Consider the following 13607-nt stretch of genomic DNA (forward strand, 5'->3'; position numbering starts at 1 on the left):
CGCCCTGCTGCGCTCGCCGCTCTCTCTTAAGACAAGAAGCCAGGACGGAGGCTTTAAAGGGATGCCTGCGTCATGGGCTCTGAGGGGGACAGCGGAGACGTGGACACGTCTCAACCTGATGCTGCCAGTGTAAGAACATTCCTTGTCTTCTCTTTTGTTTGTCCTCCTTAAATGTCTTCTAAAGGACAGACTTGTCCCCTCCTTTGGGAGTCCTTACCTTGCCTACTTGGGATGGATGAAGTGCACTTGGCCAGTATGGATGGCGGTGCGTGAATAATTGATGTCCATTGAGTAACTCAATGAGTTCATAAAGCGGAGAGCTTGGTCACTAAAGTCCATTCTCATATTTGGTGATTTGCATGGCTGTTAAAGGAACTGACATTTGAACATGACTCTTGAACACGACTCTTGTTTGTTCAGCGTCATTAATCGCATCCTATTAGCCTCCGCCACATTGTGGTGTCTCTCCAAAAGGCCAAATGAGACGGATTGCCCCCCCCCCCAATGCCCTGTGTGACGTGACCTGCGTCTGTAGGTTACAGATGTGTCAGTGGAGGTGTCCACGGTGGACCACACCATACAGAAGCTGTGCAGGAAGTACAGGAAGACCCGACGGAAGCCCAAAGGCCTCGCCAGGCTGTGGGCCCGCCTGCTGAGCATCCAGCACCTGGCCATCATCATCACGGCCGTGGTCTTCGTGCTGGTGGTCGTCCTGTGGTCGCTGCTTTGGGTCTTCATTTGTAAGTGTGTGACCATAAAGACGTTCAATCATTGTATACAAAATGTTTTATTATCAATATATATTTACTTAAATATAGTATGGAATACAATCAATGTTGTAATATAAATATATGAAATGAAAATATGTATTTATGCATGTCCGGATCAGCGAATGTATAAAAATGTGACCGGTGTTCAGCAGTCGGGGGCGGGGCCACTTGCTATTCACGTCTACGGTCGGGCCTTCTTCTGTTGGCTCTGTTAGCATTAGCTCGCTAACGTTCACATTGGCTTTAGACGGTTAAGTAACTAAGGCTAGTGTGGGGTTAAGTTTGGGGGGGTCGTGTTCACATTGATATTGATACTATATTCAGTTGGCAATTTATTTGTAACAACAACATACAACACTAAACACTTCCTCATTCTCTTATTCTAGCCTTTTTTCCTCCAAACGCGTGCTCTAACCAGCATGCTGAACCAGACTGCCCCCTATCGCTTACATATGAAACAGCAGCTTGGAACAGTATAGCCCTATTGTTGTTGTTGTTGTTGTTAATTTTTTCCTTTCAGGTTCATTGGTGGATTTATGAAAAAAACATCGGTCAATTTATTCCTAATTATTATTTTAATTTTAATTTTATTTAATTATTTAAAATTGTGCCTGTGTGGAGTTTGCATGTTTTCCCCATGCATGGGTTTTCTCCGGGTACTCCGGTTATTCCTACATTCCAAAAAGGTTAGGTTAATTGTGGATTTCGGTGATTGTGTGTCTATACGTGCCCAGCCATTGGTCGGCCTCCATGTTTTATTCAAATCCTCTTGTGCCTAATAAACTGTCTGTGGCCAGTTCGACGAGAGGGCAACAGCGGCGCCTACTTTGCCGGCATGTTCCGTGTGGCCAACGTGGAGTTCATCCCAGAGTACCGCCAGGCTGAATCCCACGAGTTCGTCTCCATGGCAACCAAGATCCAGCATGTGGTATGTGTGGTGCGGCGGGTGTGGCGTGGCCGATGTCCACCCTGGTGGTTGTTGTTGTTGTTGTCGTTGCAGGTGAGCAGCGTGTACAAGACGTCCTCGGTGGCTCGCCTGTACAAGCACGCCACCATTTCCGACCTCACGTAGGCTCCGTCAGCATCAGCACCACGAAGGAATAACACGCCACTGATTCCGTTGCTCACGCGTGTGCCACGTCACGCAGGACCAACAATGAAGGAGGCGTCCTGGTGCACTTCTGGATGGTCTTTGTGGTTCCGCATCTCAAGAGCGCGGCGGCGGTGTGCGAGGAATGTGTGGGGGTCATCCTCAAGGACTCGGTGCACAGCAGCCTGAAGAACCGATCCTCTGTGGGCTTCCTGCTGGGCCTGCCTGTGGACGTAGACTCCATCCTCATCAACGGTGGCGCGCTTTGAGGGTGGAACATTTCTTTTTGGGAATCAAACTGACGGCTTTGCTCTTTTTGCAGCGGTTCTACGCTCAGATTATACGTCCAACGCTGCAGGTAGGTGCTGATGGGCGCTCGTCGCCCTGTGTTTGTTAGTTCTATGGTTATCATCACATCCACATCAACACACCCCCCCCCCCAGGTTCTCAGTGTATCGACAAACTGTACGCCAACCTTCCTGGAGCTAGCGTCCCTCTCAACGTCTTCTCGTCGTGGGGGGGCGTGCGATGCCACGTCAAGCTCACCGCCGTCGCCGGTTTTCTCATCCGTCTGACCGTCCACTCGCTGGAGATCGAGGCCAGCGACTGCGTCAACGACGCCCTGACGGTGTACGATGCCCTGCTGCCCATGAGGGGGCGCATCCTACACAGGTGGGTCCCACTCCATCCCCGTCGCCGCCCCCACCCCCGACAACATGATGTGTGCTCCTAGGATGTGTGAGCCGGTGTCCGGCGCCGTCTCCATGGTGTCCACGTCCAACGTCATGCTGCTGTCCTTCACCATGACCAACGGACCCAAGAGCTTCAGGGGGCACTTTGAGGCCGTCCCACAGGAGGGTATGTCACATGACCGCCGTGCCTTGAATGCATCTCTAATTCTCCCTTCCTCAGTCTGCACGTCTCACATTGAGACCACGTCGGAACCCCACACGACGGGTCGCATCTCCAGCCCCTTCCACCCCAGCCTCATGCCCCCCCACTGCTCTTGCACCTGGACCTTTAAGGTGCAACTCAAATGAGCCTCATTAAGGACTCCCCGGGTCTAATGTGTCGGTTGTGCTTTTAACGACAGACGCCGGACTCCTCTTTGGGCGTCGCCCTGCACTTCCACGGCTACGTGCTGAAACCGAAAGACTTGAAAGGCTGCGAGCACGGCTGGTGGCGCATCAAGGAGGCCATGTATGTGTGAACGAGGACAACAAAACACCACTTGACTCATTCTCTCGGCCGGTGACCCGTCCCGGGTGTGGACATCCATCGGTCGTAGAGTCTGACATGCATCTGTCATACGTACAACTGGAAAACAATGGCCGCTGCTGCCTACTGTCTTTGTTTACACCACATTGCGCAACTCTTACACCCTGGCGACGCGATCCTCTGCAGGGACACACAAGATGGCCGCCGCTTTAAGCATATCAAACTACCACGCTAACTTGTTAGCCTCCTAGTTAGTAATTCAGTCAGTGATGAACGAGTAGTTGAAACACCTGAAGAGGGACAGATGTTGGAACCGCATCCTCTCCACGGGACCTTCACAGCCGTGTGTGTCTGTTCTCCAGTTTCTGCGGCAGCTACGTGGGACACCAGACCGTCTTTCGCATCGCCGAGCGCAGTGCGGAGGTGGAGTTCCGCTGCACCTCCCGCACCTCCTCGCAGCCCTTCCAGGCGTCGTACGGCAGCTACAACATCAGCCAACGTAAGCGTGCCCACCGCTTGTATCAAACGGAGGAGGCCTACCTCATGCCGTGTCTCCCCTAAGCCTGTCCTGAGAGTCACTTCCTGTGCTCCACCGGACTCTGCGTGGAGAAAAGCCGCCGTTGTGACGGGCTGGACGACTGCCAGGATGAGAGCGACGAGGTCTTCTGTTGTAAGTTCTGCCGTCGGGAGCTTTAAGGACGTGCAGGATGGGTTCCTGACGTGTTCCTCGTGTGTCCTCACAGCCAGGCCTGCAAAGAACTGTGGAGGTCTTCTGCATCCTCTGTTTGTGTGCAACGGGGAGACGGACTGCATCAGTGGATCGGATGAAAGCAACTGCACTCAGGGTATAATTATTAATATTATTAATATTAATATTGGGTACTTATTCACTATACTTATATGCATGACCTTCTGATGGTAGAAACAAGCTGCTCAGCCATCAGGTATCAGTGCCACAGCGGCTCCTGCATCGGCAAGAAGAACGCCAGGTGTGACGACGTGGTTGACTGTCAGGACGGCAGCGATGAGGACGACTGCGGTGAGTATCGATATCGTTGTGTACGGTATCGATATCATTGTGTACGGTATCGATATCATTGTGTACGGTATCGATATCATTGTGTACGGTATCGATATCGTTGTGTACAGTATCGATATCATTGTGAAGGGTATCGGTATTGTTGTGTACAGTATCGATATCATTGTGTACGGTATCGGTATTGTTGTGTACAGTATCAATATCGTTGTGTACGGTATCGATATCGTTGTGTACGGTATCGATATCGTTGTGTACGGTATCGATATCGTTGTGTACGGTATCGATATCGTTGTGTACGGTATCGATATCATTGTGTACGGTATCGGTATTGTTGTGTACAGTATCGATATCATTGTGTACGGTATCGGTATTGTTGTGTACAGTATCAATATCATTGTGTACGGTATCGGTATTGATGTGTACAGTATCGATATCATTGTGTACAGTATCGATATCATTGTGTACAGTATCGGTATCATTGTGTACAGTATCGGTATTGTTGTGTACAGTATCGATATCATTGTGTACGGTATCGATATCATTGTGAAGGGTATCGGTATTGTTGTGTACAGTATCGATATCATTGTGTACGGTATCGATATATCTTATCATTGTCATGATGATTATGTGGTTTTCAACAAAGGCTTTGTTCTGCAGATTGCGGGCGCCCCTCCCCTGGGTCCCACCGTGTTGTGGGTGGAGTCAACTCAGAGGAAGGGGAGTGGCCTTGGCAGGTCAGCCTCCTCTTCTCAGGCCACCTGTTCTGCGGCGCCTCCGTCCTCTCCTCCGATTGGCTGATCTCAGCGGCCCACTGCTTCAGCAAAGAGAGGTCCGCCCGCTTCGCCGACGCCGTCTCGCACCAGAAGTTACCAGTCAAGTCATGTGACCTTTTCACCCCACAGGCTGTCCGACCCACGCCGCTGGAGGGCCCACCTGGGGATGCTGACGCAGGGCGGCGCCAAACACGTGGCCGAGGTGCAGCGCATCGTCGTGCACGAGTACTACGACGCCTACACTTTCGACTACGACATCGCCCTGCTCAGGCTGAAGAGGGCGTGGCCTCCCTCCATCGCCTCGCTGGTGCAGCCCGTATGTCTGCCCGCCCCCTCTCACGCCGTCACCGCCAGGCACCACTGCTGGGTCACGGGCTGGGGGTACCGCTCGGAGGAAGGTGAGAATTGTCATCCTCGCCTGATGTTAAATAAAGTTGAAGACAATTTGGCACGCTGCTTCCTGTTTCGTGGAGGATGACGCGACCATTTGTACGATACTCAATGTGCTTGGCAGTGTGTGTTTTTATCCACGACAGCGCCCTCTGCTGGCTGACGTGGTTCACTGCCACACTCAACTGGTGGCAGAGCATCAGGGTTCAAATCCTGGTGGCAAGTGGCGCCATCGGGTGTGTTTGTCTTGTCTGGAATAAGACAAACATGTCCCCGTCCACATGGCAATGTTCCTAGCAAAAAGCATTTTGAGAGCCCTGTTGACCCCCCACCCCCCTCGCCCCCACCCCCACAGACAAGGTGCTGCCCTCCGTGCTGCAGAAGGCTGAGGTGTCCGTCATGAGCCAGACTGACTGTAAGAAGAGTTACGGACCAGTGTCCCCCCGCATGCTATGTGCCGGGGTCGCGTCCGGTGAGCGGGACGCCTGCAGGGTGAGTACCCCCCCCCCCCCCCCCCCCCCCCCCCATCCCCGCTCTCCGAACGACCTGTCCAACGTCTTACTGTACTGTGATGATCACGCCTCAGGGGGATTCGGGAGGTCCTTTATCCTGCCAGGCGCCAGGCGGGGGACGCTGGTTCCTGATTGGCATTGTCAGCTGGGGGGCGGGCTGCGGGCGACCCAACCTCCCGGGGGTCTACACCAGGGTCAGCAAGTTCACCTCCTGGATCTACAGCCACATTGACGCTAAACCACCATAAATCCTTGCCGGCATTTTGGAGCGTAACGGCGTGGAAATGACATCACTGTTGTTCTCAGGTGCTATGTTTGTTCAATAAAGCAAAGTTTGAACTGTAGCCCCTCCCACTGGCAGCCAGTCAAGTCATTTGATGCCAGATTAGTCCATCGAGGTCTCGCCAGTTGCCCCTGCGGAGCATTCGAGCTTCCACAATTACGACACTTTGCCCCCACAGTCCACACATGGAGGAAGTTTATCTATGCCCCCCTCCATAGTGGCCCCATTGTCCCCCCCCTTGCAATGCATGCTGGGATGCCGGGACTCCGGGTCACACCTGCCGCCCAGGTAAAAAGTGAATTAGGTGAATGGCGTCACAGCTCAGATTTCTGCACCCCCACCCGACAAGAAACCAGCGGGGTGGGTGGGATGAGGGGTGGGGGGGCGGCGGGTCCTCTCCCTCGATGGTGACTATGCCTGAGGTATTGCTGCATATCGCCTCTTCGGAGCTAAACGGGACTCCGCTATGAGGACGCTCCCCAAAAGCAGAAGCTGCCAAGTGTACTGCGTTTTCGGGCATGGGCGCCCCCCCGCACAGGTAAGACCCCCCCCCATGTGTTCTCGTCCTGTGGGAACACATTGTATTCCTGTAGCTGACGTCAAATGGGGCGTGTGACTTAATTGGACTGTTAAGTCCCCCCCCCCCATTTGAAATTGAGTTCACTGGAGTGCTGCTCTTGTGCTGCATGGAAGGCAGAGGGGGTCTTGAAGGAGCCCACCACGCAGGCCGAGGAGGAGGCAGCTGCACCTCCTGCACGCATCCCCTGGAGAAAATGGCCGCTGGCGCTCCTGCCCTTCTTCTCCTGCACTGCCGTCATTGGATTCGCCCTCCACTACTTGACGTGTGAGTACGACTCTTCCTTCCTTCCTTCCTTCCTTCCGAGGACGGAACGTTTGTCTGACCTTCCCTCCCTCGGCAGCCCCGCCCTCCTCGGTGTTCTTCCTGGGATGCAGCGTGGAGTTCCCCAACCTCAACTTCTCCTCGGAGCTCGCCGATTGCTCCTCGCCGCAGTTTCACCTGCAGGCTCAGGCGTTAAACCGTTACGTAAGAATGCACACATCTTTGCTACATGCTAATCTTGCTATCAAAACACCCCCACCCCCCCACCGCCCCCCCAAAGTGGTGCCTACCTAATCCCCTTCTTTGTCTCTCATTTGCTTTGTCTGTTTTCTGTGTTAAATGTAAAGCTGAAACAGGAGCTAGTTGTGTGTGTGTGTGTGTGTGTGTGTGTGTGTCTCCATCCGAGGGGTCCAGATACCCCCCAGGGTCCGGGCCCTCTTTCAGGGTGGAGGACAAGCCCTCCATTTGTAAGGCAGACAAGGCCCAGGCAGGCCTCAGTGAGGACGAGCAGAAAGGCTTCAATGACAACATTGTCTGTGCACGGGAGGGGGGGTTGGCGGGGGGGGGGGGGGGGGGGGGGGGGGTCGGGGTTGGGGGGCGGGGGTGCTGGCCAGAGATGTGAGAGGGAGGATTTGGATTTCTGGAGCAAAAGGTCATCCTTTACAGGAGAGCAGGTGACATAACGCACCTGTAATCAGCTTGTAGTGGATCATGTACCTCGCTGGCGTTGAAGCGGCTCCGTCAATCAAAAGTCACCAATATTAATATTTTGTATATGAATATCATTTGCCACGCCCATGCCTCCGTAGACGGCTAATACTCTCTGTGGTTGAGTGCCAGTTTATTTCATGTCTGTGTGTGTCCCTCCAACAGTTGGCAGAACTCTACAAGTCCTCTTGGTGGCGCTCGTACTACCTACGCTCAGGGATTACTGCCTTCAGGTACTGCGGCGTGCTGATCAAATACTGTCCCATGTGTACTTTTTGTCCACTCGGTGTACTAAGAACCCGAGTGACAAACAATTGGCGGTTGTGTGCGGCAGCGAAGGGGCATCGGGCCTCAACGTCTTCTACTGGAGCCAGTTCTCTGCCCCGCATCACATCGCCACCGCCATCCGCAGGTCCCGCCCCGAGAGGCTGCAGCGTAGACTTCCTGGCAGCAACAAGGTGCTGTGGGACGGCCGACACGAGCAGCGGTACTACTTGGAGCAAGATGACGTCACCCGACAACTGCTGGGTAGGAACGGCTAATTCCGTACCAGGATGGGACACGTCCCGTATATTTCCCACCTTGTGACACTTTTGTAGGTTTAGACCCTGATGACTTGGAGCTGGAAGAAAAATCGGGCAAGATTAAGAATCCACACAGCGGGAAATGGCAGCTGGGCTTCCAAGGTTTCATCCGCAAGAACGTTCCAGAATTCCTGCCATGAAAAACTGGAATAACCAAACGTCCGTTTCCTGCCTTGTGCTCCTGTCCAGCCATGTCCTTTGACCTCTACGCCAAACACGGCGTCAACCGCACCCTGAGCCTCGTCAGCCCCAAAAAGCTGTACTACCAATGGCGTCTCCGCGTGCCGGCCGGTCACGTGGTGCGGCTGGTCATCCTCGCCCTGCACGGCGCCACGCCGGGAAGCTGCGGCGCTCACAAGCTCTCGGCCTACGACTTCCTGCTTCCTCTGCAGAACAAGATCATCGCCAGGTATCCTCGGGTTGTTTACTCCCACGCTTCCGCGACGCCATCGTCATCTGTCATGTTGACGCAGGTGGTGCGGACTACCGCCGCAGGGCTCGCCCGCCGCCATGAGTCTGACCTCCTCCGGGAACGTCATGCTGGTCACCTTCTCCTTCAGCCGCCAGAGGGAGGGCACCGTCTTTAAGGCCTATTTCCAGGCCGTCCCGAAAGCAGGTGGAGAAAAGACAAGCATAATCCCTGCCAGGGTGGCGGCGTGGACCCGGTCTTGACTATTTTCTATTTCCTGTGCGGCCATCTTTAACCACAGGCTGTGGAGGCTCACTTTCCTCCTGGAACGGCTCCATTTCCTCCCCCTACCACCCCTCCCACTACGCTCCCAATATAGACTGCAGCTGGAAGCTAAGAGTGAGTGGGGGGTAAGGTGGGGGCGTCTTTTTTTTGGTTGCCCCCTCCCACATTCAGTCTCCCTTTTTTCTTTTCTAATAGGCGCCGTTGCCTGGATACCTGATCTCCATGACGATCGTGACGGTGGACATCCAGGGGTCGTCGGACGGCTGCGAGAAGGACTGGCTGGACGTCGGGGGGGTGAAGTGAGTTTGAGGACACCTCCATGATGGGACCTTCCAGTGTGCTGAGGTTTACTGGATGTTGGGTGGGGGGGGGGTCTTCGGGGACATGGATGCATCTCTGCAGCTTCCATAGATGTTATTGTCCTGCTGAGGTAATCATGAATGGTCGTTCTGGCTGCCCCAGGCTGTGCAACCCGGTGTCAGATGCCAGCAAGAGGCGGGTCTACTCGTCTCCGCTTTCCATCCACTTCCACTCCGACGAATCCCAAACTCACAAAGGCTTCCATCTGCTCTTCCGGGCCTTCTCCGCAGAAGCTGGTAAGGCCATCCTGGTACTTTGTGCTTCAAGGCAGAACATGCAGCTATAGTATGTGTGTGTGTGTGTGTGTGTGTGTGTGTGTGTGTGTGTGTGTGTGTGTGTGCGCAGCGTGTCCTCGTCAATTCCGCTGTGGAGACGGACGCTGCGTCCCTTTAAGGAGCGTGTGTGACGGCGTCAGAGACTGCTCGGACGGACGAGATGAGGCCAAATGCTGTAAGTCTCAGTAAAGCGGATGCGAATGCGGCTATCGCCATCTTGTGGAGTTCATTTTTTTTTAAGTGCATCAGGAGGTTGCCTCCAGCCGCAGCTGATGGTGGTTATTTTGCTCACCTGCGACTATGGGAGAATTTAGCTGATGGAACCAAAACCATGCTGTCACCTGGTTCCATTTACATACGTATAAGTGCTTATCATCTATGCTAATATGCTACAATATGCTACCAGGACGATAATATGTGCATATAAGTGTGCAGACCGGAGTGTAGTGACGGCAGCGTTGTCTGCATGCAGCGTCGTGCAGGCCCGGCGAGGTGTCATGCGGTAACGGACGCTGTCAGCCTCCGAGCAGCCCGTGTTCCAGCATGTGTACGGACAGCAGCGAGGAGAGCAGCTGCAGTGAGTGGCAACAGAGTGCATGCCCTTATTAGAATCATAATAATAATAATAATAATAATAATAATAATAGAATGTACTATGTGTTTCCAGGAAGTGAATGTCACCACAGGTGCCCCAACCAAGGGTGTCTGCCCAAGTCTTCAGTGTGCGATGGCGTGGTGGACTGCAAGGACCGCAGTGATGAGATGAACTGCACCAGAGCATGTGAGTCCGAATCTAATGGAACAGTGGTGTCCAAAGTGCGGCTGGGGGGTGTGCACGGGCCCCCTGAAACGGAAGGTGTATTATGTTTACGTGGGAGGTGTCGCTCATCGTCTCTCCAGACGTGAAAGGCTGCTCCCCGTCCTCCTTCAAGTGCGCCAACGGGAAGTGTGTGAGTAAGGTCAACCCCGAGTGCGACGGCGTCCGAGACTGCCCGGACGGGTCTGACGAAGCGCGATGCGGTGAGTGAGCGGAAAGTCACCGAGCCAGCATTTTGAGCTCCGTGTTCATCCATGCTGGCCGCCCAGGCTGCGGGGTCCGGCCCAGGAGGCGTCCCAAGATAGTGGGCGGCTCGGATGCGGGTCCGGGCTCGTGGCCGTGGCAGGTGAGCCTTCAGATGGAGCGCTACGGTCACATCTGCGGCGCCACGCTGCTCGCCAACCGCTGGCTGGTCTCAGCCGCTCACTGCTTCCAGGACTCGGACGCTATCAAGTGAGCCTTGAATGCACCGCCTGCCTGACCGCCACCCGCCGTCTTCATCTTGCTTCGTGTGTGCAGGTACTCGGACCCGCGTGCGTGGCGGGCCTTCATGGGGCTGCGCGTGGTGACCGCCGGGACCAACAGCGTGGCCACCAGGCCCGTGCGCCGCATTCTCCCCCACCCCGGGTACGACCAGCTCACCTCGGACTACGACATCGCGCTTCTGGAGCTCAGCGCCCCCGTCTTCTTCAACGACCTGGTGCAGCCCGTGTGCGTCCCCGCCCCCTCGCACGCCTTCGCCATGGGGACCAGCTGCTACGTCACGGGCTGGGGCGTCCTCATGGAGGACGGTACGGTCCTGCTTTTTAGGTTCTCGCTCCTACTGGACTCCATCCAAGGTCCATCTTGTCAACAGGAGAGCTGGCCTCGCGCTTGCAGGAAGCGGCGGTGAGGATCATCAGCAGAAACACGTGCAACAAGCTCTACGACGACGCCGTCACTCCCAGGATGCTTTGCGCCGGGAACCTGCAGGGTGGGGTGGACGCCTGCCAGGTGAGTACTCATCATTTTTTGGGCCTGATCACCGACTCAAAGAAGGCTACTAGAAACTATTTCAGCTAATTTTACAAATATGTTTCATGTTGCCACTAGAGGGCATATTTACACTACATCTAAGGCTTGCTATGATTTGCTGTGATGTATTCATCAAGTAAATGCATGCATCCTTTGTGGTTGCCATGGCCTCCAGGGTGACTCGGGGGGGCCGCTGGTGTGCCTGGAGCGCGGCAGGCGCTGGTTCCTGGCGGGCATCGTGAGCTGGGGCGAAGGCTGCGCCAGGCAGAACCGTCCGGGCGTGTACACGCAGGTGGTGAAGTTCAGCGACTGGATCCATCAGCAGACCAGAGGACAGGTGTGACGCCGGTCGTCTGTCGTCCGGGGCGCCGTCATGCCGGGAAACACGGCCAGGTTTGTTTTGTCGGGCGGTGAAGCGGACACGGAGACATGGACTCTTCCTTTGGCCGTCGGTGCAATCGATCAATCAATGAAACGTCACCTCATCCCAAAATAAAGGCAACGTTTTCCTTCATGTGCTTTCATAAGCCACGCTTGACGTTTTTCTACAGGTCAATTTCACCAAGTAACCATGTGGTTTCTTCCAGCCAATCAACAACTAAAGGTAACATTTTGTTGAAAAAAAATATGAAGCTAAAATATTTTTTTAACATTCATAGTATATATAATTTATGGAAGGCTGTTTTTGTCACTGAAGGAATAAGAATATCCAAAAGGTAAGTCAAAATTATTAGATAAAATAATAAGAAAATATTTATCCGAATTCCTGTGTGAATTGTAAAGTAGTCGTTGAGATTATAGCACCCTCTAGTGGCCGATTTCAATACTACATGAATAAATGCACCTTTACACTTTCTCGCACGCAAAATCGGCACAGAAATTTGACAAAATTCAACCTTACACCTAGTATTTCAAACTATCTACTTTACTACATTATTACTGTGTTTTTTTCCCCCCAAAATGAACTTATTACTTGCTTATATTTTCGTGCTGATCGGTGAGGAATCCGGACTGCTTCGTCTGAATGACAGAAATTGGACGATTCGATGATAATAATGACAACATTTAAAGTGAAAGAGGGGTTGTTTCCCGCGTGGGTGTGTCAGTGCGCGTCACGGAAGCCCGCCATCCGGTGGCCCCACTGTGGGAACTCTATAAATCCACGCCGGGGGCCAAAAGGATGGGAAAACCTCTTACTGGAGTCCCAAAGAGAGAGAGAGAGAGAGAGAGAGAGAGAGGGAGGAGAGAGAGAGAGACGTCCAGCTTCATCTTCATCATCCCATCCTCTTCATGGTTAAGATTACTTTCAAGTGGACTTTCATTCAAACCCTCCGCCTCCTCCTTTGCCTCCCTCGTCAACTTCCAGCGGAGTCGCAGGATGAACTTTCTGGGCTTTCTGCTCTGTGGATTGTACGCGGGCTTTGCCGAAGGTCAGTCTCCTTATTCTCCTTATTCTCCTTATTCTCCTTATTCTCCTTATTCTCCTTATTCTCCTTCACCAGCTGGACTGAGACATTACGTCAGAACCAGAACGTAGAACTACTTAAACACTTCAAACATGACATTCATGTAATGGCTTATTTTACTAGATAATATATGTTCATATTTGTGCTGTAATATTTCCAACTATTCCAAACTCCTCTATATAAGTTGTGTGTGTTTAAATCATCTTTTATATACTTTTATATTTGTTAGACCTTGGAAAACCCTCATCATTCCCGACAGTCCGGGTTGGAACAAGAGACCTTGGTAGCACTTTAGGTTTATATTTTTATTAAAATGATATTTGTTACTATTTGATATTTTTTCAGTCGTCTGCTAATATCCAGAAATGGCGTGGAAAGCCTCCCTTCTACTTTTCTGGTTCCATACTGCAAATATCTATAAAATCTATTTTTTTTTAATGTTAAAATAATGAATTATTGGAAAGTGGATCCAAGTGATTGAAGGCCGAGCGATGACATCCTGGACTTAAACGTCAGCCTTGGTCGTTAGTTGCAGTTGCTAATCAGCTAATCGGCTAATCAGCCGATTAGCTAATCAGCCAACAATGAAGCGAACCTGCGATGTCGTCTCTCGGGACGTCTTCCCATTCCTTTAGTTGGGCTGAGTGTGAGTGAGGAGGACGAATCCTAGGAAAGGAAGCGTATAGGAAGTGTGAATGGCTCCTCCACGGGGAGCCATCTTGCAGACGATGGGAGAGAAGCCATGACGGCGGCGGCGAAGCGACTCCTCAATG

General features: G+C 52.9%; 3 protein-coding genes across 6 annotated transcripts in view; all 3 read left to right on the plus strand.

Moving 5' to 3' along the window:
- The first annotated feature begins 21 nt into the window (after positions 1-21).
- On the plus strand, positions 22-6136 carry tmprss7 (transmembrane serine protease 7). Of its 3 annotated transcripts, XM_058059819.1 has the most exons (18): positions 22-129; positions 536-740; positions 1568-1698; positions 1771-1838; positions 1919-2115; positions 2183-2218; positions 2304-2532; positions 2594-2718; positions 2773-2885; positions 2954-3060; positions 3441-3577; positions 3641-3748; positions 3822-3923; positions 4001-4117; positions 4775-4946; positions 5020-5288; positions 5636-5772; positions 5867-6136. In XM_058059819.1, the coding sequence occupies exons 1-18, from the start codon at positions 73-75 to the stop codon at positions 6038-6040; spliced, it is 2484 nt and encodes an 827-aa protein (XP_057915802.1). In that variant the 5' UTR covers positions 22-72; the 3' UTR covers positions 6041-6136. The 3 variants fall into 3 exon arrangements, with proteins under 3 accessions (XP_057915802.1, XP_057915801.1, XP_057915803.1); XM_058059818.1 differs by having other exon boundaries at positions 1568-1838; XM_058059820.1 differs by lacking the exons at positions 22-129; positions 536-740 and adding an exon at positions 797-1456 and having other exon boundaries at positions 1568-1838.
- Positions 6137-6655: 519 nt separating this feature from the next.
- Positions 6656-11882, plus strand: LOC131108634 (suppressor of tumorigenicity 14 protein). Its single transcript, XM_058059816.1, has 17 exons — positions 6656-6919; positions 6996-7120; positions 7790-8152; positions 8224-8310; positions 8398-8617; positions 8682-8824; positions 8919-9016; positions 9098-9201; positions 9365-9498; positions 9608-9712; positions 10010-10114; positions 10205-10318; positions 10438-10557; positions 10624-10807; positions 10874-11145; positions 11211-11347; positions 11544-11882. The coding sequence occupies exons 1-17, from the start codon at positions 6762-6764 to the stop codon at positions 11709-11711; spliced, it is 2637 nt and encodes an 878-aa protein (XP_057915799.1). The 5' UTR covers positions 6656-6761; the 3' UTR covers positions 11712-11882.
- A 689-nt stretch (positions 11883-12571) lies between these two features.
- The window catches only part of flt1 (fms related receptor tyrosine kinase 1), a 47262-nt gene continuing 46226 nt past the window's right edge, over positions 12572-13607 (plus strand). For both annotated transcript variants that reach the window (XM_058059300.1, XM_058059301.1), the window contains exon 1: positions 12572-12798. In XM_058059300.1, the coding sequence (XP_057915283.1) occupies positions 12747-12798 (52 nt within the window). In that variant the 5' untranslated portion in view covers positions 12572-12746. The remainder of the gene's footprint in view (positions 12799-13607) is intronic.

The sequence above is a fragment of the Doryrhamphus excisus genome, chromosome 21 (assembly GCF_030265055.1).
Source record: "Doryrhamphus excisus isolate RoL2022-K1 chromosome 21, RoL_Dexc_1.0, whole genome shotgun sequence".
Taxonomy (NCBI): domain Eukaryota; kingdom Metazoa; phylum Chordata; class Actinopteri; order Syngnathiformes; family Syngnathidae; genus Doryrhamphus; species Doryrhamphus excisus.